Below are 12,378 nucleotides of genomic sequence, written 5' to 3' on the forward strand. Positions count from 1 at the left end.
TCTGGGCTCGGTCTGCTTGCGGCACGACAGGCTGATAATGGAGAGACGGGCTGGCGGGGCAGAGAGTAGCGGCTTTACACAGAAAGCCAGCAGACAGAAGACGGTGGGCTGGTGCCCCCCGAGGAGCCGTCTTCCAGAGTCAGAATTCCTGCTGCTCTGATACTAAAAGGGGATGGAATAAAGTCAGATGCTTCCTCCTTCCCTTTGGGCCCCTGGAGGAATGTGTGAATTTCTTCCTCCTGGAGCCGTTCACAGGTGGTCAAGAGAATTCCTGTGAGCTAAACCAAGCTGGCTTCACGCTGTTACCTGGGAGCAGGGTTCCTGGAGATGGGCCATTACGGATAACTGAAGCCTGGAGGCAGCATCTCTTTAGTGAGGAACGTGTGATGGAACGCAGAGGTTCTTCCTTATGACCCCCGGTATCCCGGCTAGGGTGTCAGCACCCAGGGCACTCTCAGCTTTCGCCTGCCTCCTGGGCCTCCGTTTTTGCCCCAGGTTCCTGCTGTTGGTTGTGGAGGTGTACCTGGGCGTCTGAGTCGTGTCAACTCTCCTTCCCTCTGTCTACACAGAAGGAAGGGACATTCTGAGGCTGGTGTCCTTTGTTTAAAGCCAGATAGAAGGCGAGAGTGGCCTCAGGGTGGCTGAGAAGGGAGGCAGAAAGTGGGTGCCCAGAGGCCAGGGAGGACGGTGGCAGGGGCCTGACTCCAGCCTCCCTCGCCATCTGGGGGGAGATGGAATAGACAGTTCTGTCCTGGGAAGAGAGCCCCGCGGGCAGTGAGCGCTGCAGAGTGAGCCTGGATGGGAATCCTGGGCGTGGAGGACAGCGTCTGATCCGGGGGATGGTGGGGGGCGGGGGGGAGCGCGCTGCAGCCGCGGCAGGGTGGCTGCTGCCTGTCCACGTCCAGGTCTGGGGACGCGGTGGCCTCGACGGACATCCAGGCTGCGTTCTGTGAGTGCCCCCTCTCAGCCACTCGCTTCCTGCGAGAGGAGGGCTGATGGAAGGCCTTGGGCCCTCCTTTGAGAAGCACTCCCTCCCAGTAGACTTTCCGCAAGCGCAGGGCCCCCCCGCAAGTGCAGGCCCCCCCCCCACAAGTGCAGGCCCCCCCCCCCCCCCCCCGCCGGCAAGTGCAGGGCCCGCTGTTGTGTGTTTGGAGTAAGACGAATCTGTTTTGAGAGGTCAGGCTCCGAGGTGGGGTGTGTCTCCGCCATCCTACAGCGTCTGACCATTTTTAGCAGAAGCTTTTCTACGAGATGGTGAGGATTGCCCCTGGGATCTTCACGTTTGGACTCAAGTGTCTGCCACCCGGACGTGGCTAAGGGTCCAGGAGTGACACTTGAGGAGCCCGAGGGAGGGTGGGGGAGGGGAGCGGAGGCGGGCCCTGTTGCTTAGCAACATTCCCAGCCAGCATCTCTTCTTCCAAGAAGCTGGCCATGGCCTGGCTTTGTAATGGCAGCACTTTGGTTTTCACAGTAGTGTCCCTGCGTCCCTGATGGCTGTCATCTGCTTGATGCTGCCGGTCAGAGAGGCAGAAGGACTTCCCAGACGCCCTGGCAGACCTTTTCCAGCCGTATCATTTGCTGTTTCACCATCGTCTGTTTTCAGAGGAGTTGGCTAATGAAAATTTCTGAAACTACTGAAGGGCCCCCAAATCTGGTTCAGATTCAGTGTTTGAGCCCCCTTTCTGTTTGGGGGTGAGGTCGTGGTCTGTGTTTTATGGAACCTCTGTGTCGCTCGGCAGAGGTCGAAGAGCAGTTGGAGAACGGCCTGCTTTTCCAGCGAGGAATCCAGGTCATGTGGGGCCCTCTCCGCCTGCGGCTCCTTCAGCTCCTTGCTGTCTAACTCACCTCCGAGATTTCTCTACTTGCCTCGGAGCCGATGGGGGAACAAAGCCCTGGGTGGGGGCGCACTGGCAGGGCCCCCTGGGAGCCGGTGGGGTCCTGTGCTTCCACCCCAGAGGCCGCGTGTCCAAGGTTTCAGAGGAACCGCTGCGGGGGAGGGACAAGAAGGGTCTCTGGAGTGGCCGTGGGGTGCAGGTGAGGTGCAGCGTGTAGGCCGGTGGCCTGGGTGGGGCCAGGGGAGGGGACAGAGCGGAGCTCGTCCCATGGGAAGGGCCTTCCTGGTGGTCCTCTGCTCTTGGGAAGACAGGCAGTACTTTTACTCAGCTCTCCTGGTGGCTCCCTGCGCAGAGAGGGAGGCTGAAGGAAGGAGCACACTCCTGAGAGCAGCGTGGTTGGGGAGGAGCCTGGAGACCGCGGAGGGGGCGGGGCAAAGGGGCGGCCTGGATGACACGCCTGCGGGCAGGTGAGTGGAGGGGGCGGGCAGGCCTGTTTCCTGCGACCACGTCTGCAGACTCGGATCCTCGGATCCGTCCACCCAGCCCTTCCCCAGCATGTCACCTCTCGCAGGGGAGGAGGGTCAGGTCAGGTGTCAGCAGGAAGTGTTACCTGGGTCCACCACGCAGGCACTCCTCTGCACCCACCCGCTTCTCAGCCCTCCCCGTCAGAAGCTTTTCAGCATGGAAATCGCAGTGTGACTAACTTCAGCTGCCTTTGGACTTTTCAAAGATCTAGCACTTGAAGCTTGTCCAGGAGAAAGTACTGTAAATATGTAAAATGTTATCAAACCTTCCAAGTAACGTGTGTGTGTGTGTGTGTGTGTGTGTGTGTGTATGTTTCATGGAAAGATCCAGAATTTCCAAACAGTGACCCTGTTCATTTAAAAAAGACTGATGATCACACAGACGTGGTTTAAGTTGGTCTCTTGCTTTTGTGTTCCGGAATCCCCCTTCACGTCCTGCGCTTCGAGCCGTTCCCAGTAAAATAAAGAGAGGAAGGAACGAGGAGCGTTTCCAGTGAAAAGAGGACAGTCGGTCGTTCCAGGGCTGTGCACTCATTTCTAGTTGGCAGGGGTTGTGAGTGAACGGCCCAGAGATGGCTTCTCTCCGCTCCATGCTTTGCTGGGCTGGTGAGGGACGCTGTGTCCCCTCGTCAGGCTCCGAGATGAGCCTGCGTGTCTGCGGGCAGAGTCAGGCTTCTGAACTGGCACTGGCCCCATCACCCCGAGAGCAGTAATGGGCACCAGTGGGGTTCCCCGCGCCTGTGGAGGGCACACGCTTCATTGGCCGTTCCCTGGGCAACGGTGACCCGAGCCAGCTGGCTCCATCCCCGCCCGGCAGCACCCGTACCTGCCAGGAGCCAGTGCTGCAGCCGTAACTGTCTGTGGGCTCTGATGGTGCGCTTTGCAGTCGGGTGTCAGGGCCCAACATGAGGAGGAGCCCCTGGGCGGCAGGTCTCGGGGCACTGGGCCAGACATGTGGCCGCAGCTGTGGGGTGTGGAAGGTGCTGTGTCTGCAGGAAGTCGGGTCAGAGAAGGGCAGAGCTCTCTGGGGTCTGCAGTGGGCCTGCTGGAGGGTGGGGCCTCGGGGCAGCCCTGCGCTGCAGACCTGCAGGGTCGACGGTCAGGAGGGGGCCCTGGCTGGCCCTGACCTGCTCTCTGCCAGGCGCCTGTGTAAGGGCTGCGGGGCGAGAGGCAGGCGGCCTGGGTGTGTCCCTGTGGTTGCTCGGCGCCACCCATGGGCGCTGCCGGACAGACTTGGGGAGTCAGGACGGCGCTGGAGCCTGTGGAGTCCAGCTACGGCTGTGAACGTCTCTGGGGGTCTCAGGAGTAAGGATGGGGGTGGCCCCAGCAGAGCTGGGGACGCAGGGCCGGGCTGGAGCTCTGGGGTGAGTGAGACCATGGATGTGCACCTGTGCTTTGGGGGCCACTTGGCTCCACCTGGCTGGGTGTTGGGGCAACACAGGACTGCGGAAGGGCCAGCAGGCCGGCTGGGGTGGGCAGCCGGGGCTCTGGGCTGGGAGGCCACAGAAAGGTTGCTGCCAGCTGGAGGCAAGGGGGCCCGGAGGGTTGAGGGTTCTGGCCCACTCGGGGGTCAAGCTCCCTGAACACCTGGCACCGCACCACTCACGGGACCCCTGGCAGAGCCCGCCCCCCCGCAGCACCCAGACCCTCCACTGGGAAGGCCTGGGAGGTGCCTGGGCAGCTGCGGTTGTCACGGAGCAGGCTGTGGCCAGCGCCTCTGGAGCTGAGACAGGAGCGCACGGAAGGCGGCATCCCAGCTTTGTGGGCGCACGGGCCCTTCTCAGGCCCTTCCCGTCACCTCTGCTTCTCCTTTAAAAGCAGCCCCATCCTCTGGTGGGCCCCCGAGACAGGCAGCCCCTGGCCTGGGTCGGTGGCTGTGGCAGGGGCACCGGGACGATGTGCTGAGGGTAGGGAGCCGCCCGCCCTGTGGCGATGGGCTGGCTGCTGGTGGTCCTTTTGAGGCCACTGTGCGCCCGCGCCACCTCGCGTCAGGGACAGCAGCACGCGGGACAGCAGCCTCACCACCTGGGGAGCCGCTCCTGGAACCTTCTGCTGCCTTGCAGGTGCCCCGTGGGTTTAGCGTGGGCGTGAGGGAGCTCCGCCTACAGGGGCCCCCAGACGTTCTCCGTTCCCCCGCCCCAGTGTTCCGAGGGGAAGGGGACGCCCCGCTTCCTGTCCCACCAGCTCTGCTGTCCCTGGAAGGGTGGGGACTGTGCTCCCTTCCCGTTGTACCGTCTGGAGTCTGCACGCGGTGCAGGCTCTGAGAGGGGGCCCGGCCCGCCGTGTGTGGGTCTCACGGTGAGACGGGGTGCGATGTGCTGGGCAGGGATTGCGTCAGCTCTCACGGGCCCCTTTCCTCCTGCCGCTGCTGCCCCGGGAGTGGCTGGCTTCCCAGGGGAAAACCTACAGGACGTCCTCGGGGTGCTGCTGTGGGGTCGTTCCTCAAGGGTTTCCCAGAAGGCAGGGCGCTGTCCTGTGAACTGTCTCAGGAGCCAAGTGAGGGGCAGTGACTCCACCGTGGGGACTCAGGGCAGGTCCCACCTGGTCGGTCTCGAGTCTGCAGTCACACCCACCAGGTGCTGGAGAACCTGGCCCACCTCCTGTGTCCTCTGTGTGGCCGGAGCCCAGGGCTGGCACGCTTCCTGCCTGTTCCCCCACCCTGCTCCTGCCGAGGCACCGCCCACCCGCCCTCAGGCATCTCGGGGAGGCACTGCCCGCCCGCCATCAGGCAGGGCTCCCACTGCTAGAGAGACGCCTGGCTGCCCTTTGTTCCTCACCGCTGGTTCCTGCGGCACCTGAAGGCCAGGGCTGGTGGGGAGGCATGGCGGGCACCTCCCTGGGCGCTGGCGGGCCAGCCAGGTTACACCAGCTCAGCCGGATCCCACCTCGTCCATCCTGCTCAGCCCGTGTCAGCCAGTGGAAGTCTCTGAAAATAGCCTCAGATTCCGAGTCACTGTGCCCCACGGAAGCCTCCTCGCCTGCAGCTGTGGATCAGACTGTATCCCCGGCCCCGGCCGGGCTTTGCTCAGGCTTAGAAAGGCGCTAACCTCCTCCGAGTCTGTGAAGCCTGGACTGCTGCTCCCCACCGCGGTCCGCGCCCGGCGTGGGTGCACTTGGCACCCTCGAGGGCGCTCTTCCACGCATTTGCCCGATTGCCTTTTTTTCTCACTAAGTGCCTTCAGCTCGAGCGTTACGTGTGAAAGGCAGGCTGGCATCAGACGGGCCTCCGAGACACAGCTCTCAGCGCACGCTTTCCCTTTCAGAGCGCCGGGCTGCTCCCAAGCCAGGAGGCTTCGGCTGGCTCTGAACTGGCGTGAATGAGCCCCGTGAGCCAGGGCTGGGCAGTTGGGTCCCTGGGCCTCGGTCTCCTCATCTGAGAATGCGGGGCGTGGTGGGAAGTTGCCTGCGCCGGGTCGTCTGTGGGTCTGAACCTGCAGTGAAGACCGGGCTCGTAGGAGGTGGCCCTGTCCATGGGGCGTGGGGTGGGGGGCTCCCTGTCACCGGAGTGGAGCAGTAACTGGCAGTTCCCCTGCGGGGCCTGACTTCAGGGTAGCTTTTAAAACAGAGATAAAAGAAGAACGCCTCGGTGGTCATTACAGCATCTTCCTTCTAAAGATCGGGTTTCCTTCTCAAAAGCACCTCGGGCTCTTTGATAGCTGGTGGATGTGTGTGGAATGCTCAGTTGAGATCCATGCAGATTGGGAAACCTTCAGAGTTTCAGAGCCAATTTGCGTGTCTCGATGGGTATACCTCCAGCGCTTCTCATTTAGCACTGTTTACCTTCCATTTCATCTGCTTCTGATGACTTGGAGAGTTTCGATAACGCCGACCGTATTCCTTGGACTGAGAGCGCACCCTGACAGTACTCTGCAGGCCTGCACGTCTCCCGGGCGGGTGATGTCTGCAGGCGCCTCCCGGTGGCTCTCTGGTCTTCCTCAGGATGGGTCTGGTGTTTGTCGTTCAGTAAGGGGCTTCGGACTTGCCTCGCGCTGTCGGAACTCTTCCCGCCGGATGCAGTCTGGTTTCAGAACCGCCGGCCTCCATCCCTGGTCTGAAGCAGGCCCTCCACACGGCCGACTGGTCCCCAGGCCCTTCCCGGTCTGGTCCTCGGAGGCGCCAGCCCTCATTTCTCTTGGCGTTAGTTCACCTTGTTGCATCCCACATGGGAACGTTGGCCATGCTCCATGCCCCGGGGTCCCCGGGCCTGCGATCCTGCTCAGAGCGCCTCTGTGTCCACTCCCACGTGCCCACACCTTCCTGGGGACACGGGTGGGTTGCTCCGGTTCCCAGCAGCTTTCGACTCCCCCGCAGGGAGGGCGTCTCCTTCCTTCAGCACCTCGCCCGGATTCCCAAAGCTCTGGGCCTTGGGTTACGCAGCCATTTGCTCACGCTCTGCTCCCTCGCGGGCCGCGCCTGGTCTGGCTGGGCTCTGTGTCTCAGCTCCCAGGCTTCTCCTCTGGGCTTCTGGCCATACCGTTGCCTCCAGCCTCAAGTGCTCAGGGCGAGGAGGGGCGGGGTGTGCCTGTCCTCTTCCTAGCCCCCCGAGTGCAGCTGCCCTGTGGCTATTGTCCCCAAGACCCCGGCCCTACATGCCTTTAACCGTCAAAGTAGGCCCATGTCTCCACTGCCTCTGACAGGGAGAGGGACACTTTCTGAGGCTTCCACCCGCTGACCCCAAAGGCCACGGGGCGGTGCGCCTTTTAACCCCTGCTGTATGTCCACCCCATGGAAACGGCCTCTCTGGGTGGGTCTGCAGGCCTGGCGCATCTGCTGTGGCCTGGCTTTGTCCATTTATTGCCTGGCCCCCCAGTGCCCCAGTTTGATGGGGACATGGGACACTTTGGGTTCAGTGAACCTTGAGCTGCCAGGGTGTGGCCCTCTGCCCGGTGTGTGAGCAGCAGCAGGAGGTCCCTGGAGGCCAATGGGGGTGGGGGTGTCTTGTTACAACCTGCCTGGTGCTGCGGGGTCCTGCCTGCGGGGCCTCCGGCCATGTTCCCAGCAGTGGGTCCCGTGTCTGAGACCCGCCCAGCCCAGGCCTGGGTAAAGGATTATGACCTCAGTGGAGTGACTCCCCTCAGCCTCCTGCTCGTTCACTCCTGTTTCCCTTGGCGTTTGTGTGGACGTGTGTCTGTGTGTGTGTGTGTTGGGCGGGGCAGTGATACAGGTGCGGAGGGCCATCTGTTCCGTTTCTTGGAGGCCGTCTCCCATTGTCTGTCGGCCAGTTGGCCTTCCTTGGCTGGTACCCTGGCCTGGTTGGTCGTTAGGATAATTGCTGCCCCCTGGCTTCTGGCAGTCACCTACCACCAGCAGGCCACTCTCGCTTTGGGGCCAGGTTTAACTGCTGGGGTCAGAGGGTGGTCACAAACCTGTTACCAACAAGCCACGCTTCCCGACAGCTTCTCCTGAGAGTAGGGTTGCTGGGTACATGGACGTTCAACTGCCAGCATGTTTCCAGAATGTTTGAATTATTTTACACTCTTGCCAGCAACACTTGAGGGGTACGCTTGCCTTTATACTGACTTCTAGCCATTCTGTCAGTTACGCAGTGCGTCTTGTTCCGGTTTTGTTGTGCAATCACTGTTGATGTTGAGCACCTTTTCTGGTGCTTATTGACCATTCAGATGTTTTTTGTGAAATACCTGATTCAGTCTTCTGCCTGCTTTCGAAGATTGGGTTACTTGTCTTATTATTAAGTTGTAGAAATTCTTTTTATGTATTAGATACAAGCCCTTTATCAGGATACAGATATATGTATTCTGAATATCGTCTCCAAGTTCTGCTTTATTTTTAAAGCTGAGTCTTTCCAAGAGTGGCAGTTTTAAATTTTGATAAAGTCCAGTGACTTCTGGTGAATGAAGTTCTTAATTATAAAGCAGCCTGTTATCAGTCTTTCCCTTTGTCATTTGGGTTTTTCCGCCTCATTTAAGAAGTCTTCGCTAATTCCAGAGTCAGGATATTCTGCTGTGTATTCTAGAAAGATTTGTGTGGTTCTATCTTACTCAGGTCAATCTCCAGTGTACCTGGAGTTAGTTTTTGGATGTGTTGTGAAGTAGAATGCAGCTCATTTTTTTTTTTTTTCCACATGGATACATAACTGATCCAGCATCTTTTATTGAAAAGACCATCCTTTGTCCACTCCAGTAAGTATCATTTTGTCATTTTGTTTTAAATCAGGTGACCATCTCTGTGGAATCTATTTCTGGATTTCATTTTCTTTCTCTGGGCTATTTAACTGGGTATCAGCAGTAAATTAATACCAGATTGTAAACCATATAGTTTGTTCTTCTGCGTGACTGTCTTGGCCATCTGGGTAGTTCACATTTCCATGGAAGTTTTAGCATTTCTTCCAAAAAAAAAAAAAAAAGCCAACTAGACTCTGAGGATTCGGGGCTCTTTGCGGTAGAGAAGTTTCCCGTCTGTGGACGTGGTGTGCCCCTCCCATCAGCGAGGCCTTTGCTCTGTTAGCAGTGTTTTGCATTCCGTATCTCTTTCATTTGAGATATTATTGGATATTTCATTTTCTAATTAATCATTAATAGTTCTTCAAATTTTGTTTTTAAAAATCTCTGCGACTCTATAGATACCAGTTGAATTTTATACATCGTCTTTGTGTCTAGCAGTTTCGCTGATTTCCCTTTGTATTTTTACCGTCTGTGTGTGTAGATTCTAAGCTTTTTACACATATAGTCGTTAGCAAATAATAGTGCCTTTATTCTTTTCTTGTTCTTACAGCTCTTTTTTTTCTTGCCATGCTGAAGTAGTTAGGACCTCTGGTGTGACATTAACTAGAGGTGGTAGCACAGAGTATTCTTGTCTTGTTCCTCTTCTCAAAGGGGAAGCGTGTAACGTTCACCCCCAGCAGCCATGTTTGCCGGGTGAGCAGGCAGCTGTAGGAAGAGCTACCTTTCCACTCCGGGGCAGAGCTCCCAGCGGGGCAGAGTCCCCAGAGGGGCAGAGTCCCCAGAGGGGCAGAGTCCCAGAGGGGGCAGAGTCCCCAGAGGGGGCAGAGCTCCCAGAGGGGGCAGAGTCCCCAGAGGGGGCAGAGCTCCCAGAGGGGCAGAGCTCCCAGAGGGGCAGAGCTCCCAGAGGGGCAGAGTCCCCAGAGGGGGCAGAGCTCCCAGAGGGGCAGAGCTCCCAGAGGGGCAGAGTCCCCAGAGGGGGCAGAGCTCCCAGAGGGGCAGAGCTCCCAGAGGGGCAGAGTCCCCAGAGTGGGCAGAGCTCCCAGAGGGGGCAGAGCTCCCAGAGGGGCAGAGCTCCCAGAGGGGGCAGAGCTCCCAGAGGGGCAGAGCTCCCAGAGGGGCAGAGCTCCCAGAGGGGGCAGAGTCCCCAGAGGGGCAGAGTCCCCAGAGGGGGCAGAGTCCCCAGAGGGAGCCGTCCGCCGGGCCCAGCACTAGCCGTGCCCCCGCGCCCCAGCTGTTGCTGCTGCGCCGCCTGCCGTCACGTGCAGCGCGCTCCTTGTGCACACAGCCAGCGTTTCGCTCTTGGGTCACTAGTCCCATCACTTTTCAGGGAGGAGCTTTCTTTTTCTGTCATTTAGGAAGAGTAAAGTGATCTGTGCCTCTGCTGGGTGAATGTTTTGGGCATTTGCTGCTGCTTCCAACTCAGAGTCACCAACTGTCTCTTCAGTTAGTTTTCTCTTTTCAGGAGTTCCATTGCCAACCCCAGGGGCTCTGCAGTGAGACTGGAACTTAAAATCTCAGCAAAAAAAATGCATTTCGCTCGTAGACAAAAACTGTCATGCTCTGCTTTGCATGGTTAAAGGTGGATGTGTTTACATAGGATTTTATTTAAAAGCTGCAACTCCCTGCTCTGTCAGCCCCAGTCAGACACACGAACAGAGAGCTGAGACTGGGGTCAGAGAGCCGTGGTTGAAGGCCTGACCGTCCTGCTGACCGTTTGATCGAGGGTGGTGACGGTGCTGTGATAACAGCACCCGGGGGGGCCAGGCATTTCCCCTGTGGTTACTGCTGTGGGGTTCTTGGTTGATTAGTTTGCGGTTTAGATTGAAGGACCATTGCATGTTGTAAGAAGTGGGACGTTTTCTAATGTATGGTAAGGTCCTCACCCTCCACCCCCAACCCCTGTGCTGCCTTATTTTTTGTGTAGGAATTACTACTCATGGGCATTGTTTTCTACAAATATTTCATATTCTTCACTTGATACCAATTACTGATTTAATGTTGAAGCCTATTCATTGTTTTATTACCATTTATTAAAGACCGTTTTTAAAGGGGAAGGTGTTTAGCACACGTACTGTTCAGAACCAAGCAGCAGATTTTGGAAGAGTTTATATTTAGGAGTTTTGGTTCAGCTTTTAATCATATAATGTTAAATCTGTTTCTTTCATCTCATTTGTGTCTTTCCATCTTATTTTGTGTCTCACTGAAAAAAATCTGTTCACAAAAGAGGACTTGTTAAGAGTGCAGAAACCTGGAGCCGGCACTCTCCTTGCAGAGGGGACCCTCCTCTCTGTCCACACAGGGGTCTTGTGTTGAGGTCGGGTCCCGCACTGCTCTCTGCCAGGGCTTGGCCTGTGGCCCCTGGCCCGTGCTCATGGCTTCAGTGGACAGGGGTCTGCACCCCCACTGACACCATTTAACGCATATATGTGAGCACCACACATGTGCTCCCCTGCCCCTGAGCCTGGTGCTCTCGCGGGGCTTCCAGGGAAAATGTGTTTAGTGCAGCCCTCTTCAGACAGACCCTTTGCACCCGCAGTGATTTTAGCCTTAGCTGCAGCCTCCCCCACCTGCCTGCCCCATCTCCCTCCCTTGCTTGAAGAACTATTGAAGAAGAACAGGAGGAAATCGATTTTGAGGAAATTAAATTTTCTTCAGTAGCAGGATGGCGTGGGAGCAGGGGAGCAGGGGCTTGAGCTGCGTGGCCGGTCCGGGTCCTCGGGGCAGGGGTGCGGGCAGTGGGCTGCGTGTGGGGCGCCGTCTGCGGGCTGTGGGGCAGCATGCTTTGCTGACGTCTCCCTCGTCCTGTCCCGCAGCTGCAGACAGCAAGGTGGTGACCTGCGCCGCTGTGTGGAGGATGCCCGCGGAGCTGGAGCCTGGCGGCCAGGAGTCCCCCGAGGATGCTGCGAGCCCTGCACACGCCCTGGAGCTGCTCTGTCTCCTGGAGCCTGCGGCCCGTGGCAGCACCGCCTGGTAGGCCGTGCCCCACGCACCTCTGGGTGCAGGTGCCCCTGCAGAGGCCACTCCGCGTGGAGAGGAGATGCCAGTCTCGCCTTCGCTCTGTTCAGTGCCGGTTGTCCTCCAGATGGCGCGCCTCCGAGGGCCCTGCTGCACACACAGCGAGCGGAGCTGTGTCCGGGGCCTTTCCCTCTAATGTCAGTCCTGCTGGTACCTGCCGGGAGGACGGTCAGGCGCCGGCCAGCCCTGAAGCACTCCAGTGCTTCCTGCCTCATAAGTTCACGTCTCCTCAGCCGTCCTGTGCATGAACTGGCCTCTCTGTAGCCTTGGGCTTCGGGCTTCGGGTGTCACCTCTGGGGACCCGGTGGATGCCCCTGTGCGGGTCATGCTGTGTCCCAAGTCCTTGGAGGCTTTGTCCCGAATTTATTTCCCCAAACGTCCCACGCAGTGTCAAGACAGAGACGCCTCCCTCAGGGCTCCCTGGCGCGTGGCTGCCCATGTCCGTGGTGACGGGGTGGCTGTGCCTCTGGGGTGACACACAGACCGACCTCAGAACACGCCAGCTCACCCCTCAAGAAGCCGCGTTTCCTAGACGCGCCTGAGGGAACGTGCCCTTGGGATGGGTGTGTGCGTTACAGCACGAGTTGTTGTCCTGATGCAATAGCACTCCCGCGTGTGCGTGTGCGTGTGCGTGCGCGTCTAGTCCAGCAGGTGACTGTTGGGCACCTGCTGCACAGCCCGCCTTGCTCCAGGGTGATGGGCTGGGGACCTGGCCTCCAGGAATCAGGCGCTCTCGGGGGAGACATGGTGTCAGCGTCCAGCTGGGACCTGGGCGGGCAGGCAGGCTGGAGTCATGAACCCTGTGCACAGGCCCCGAGGGAA

At 58.7% G+C, this 12,378-nt stretch overlaps 1 protein-coding gene across 2 annotated transcripts in view; it reads left to right on the forward strand.

The window, feature by feature from the left end:
* Nucleotides 1–12,378, forward strand: part of EIPR1 (EARP complex and GARP complex interacting protein 1) — a 66,693-nt gene that overhangs the window by 31,373 nt on the left and 22,942 nt on the right. For both annotated transcript variants that reach the window (XM_052644937.1, XM_052644938.1), the window contains exon 4: nucleotides 11,355–11,511. In XM_052644937.1, the coding sequence (XP_052500897.1) occupies nucleotides 11,355–11,511 (157 nt within the window). The remainder of the gene's footprint in view (nucleotides 1–11,354; nucleotides 11,512–12,378) is intronic.

Source organism: Budorcas taxicolor, chromosome 8 (genome assembly GCF_023091745.1).
Source record: "Budorcas taxicolor isolate Tak-1 chromosome 8, Takin1.1, whole genome shotgun sequence".
NCBI classification, from domain to species: Eukaryota; Metazoa; Chordata; class Mammalia; order Artiodactyla; family Bovidae; genus Budorcas; species Budorcas taxicolor.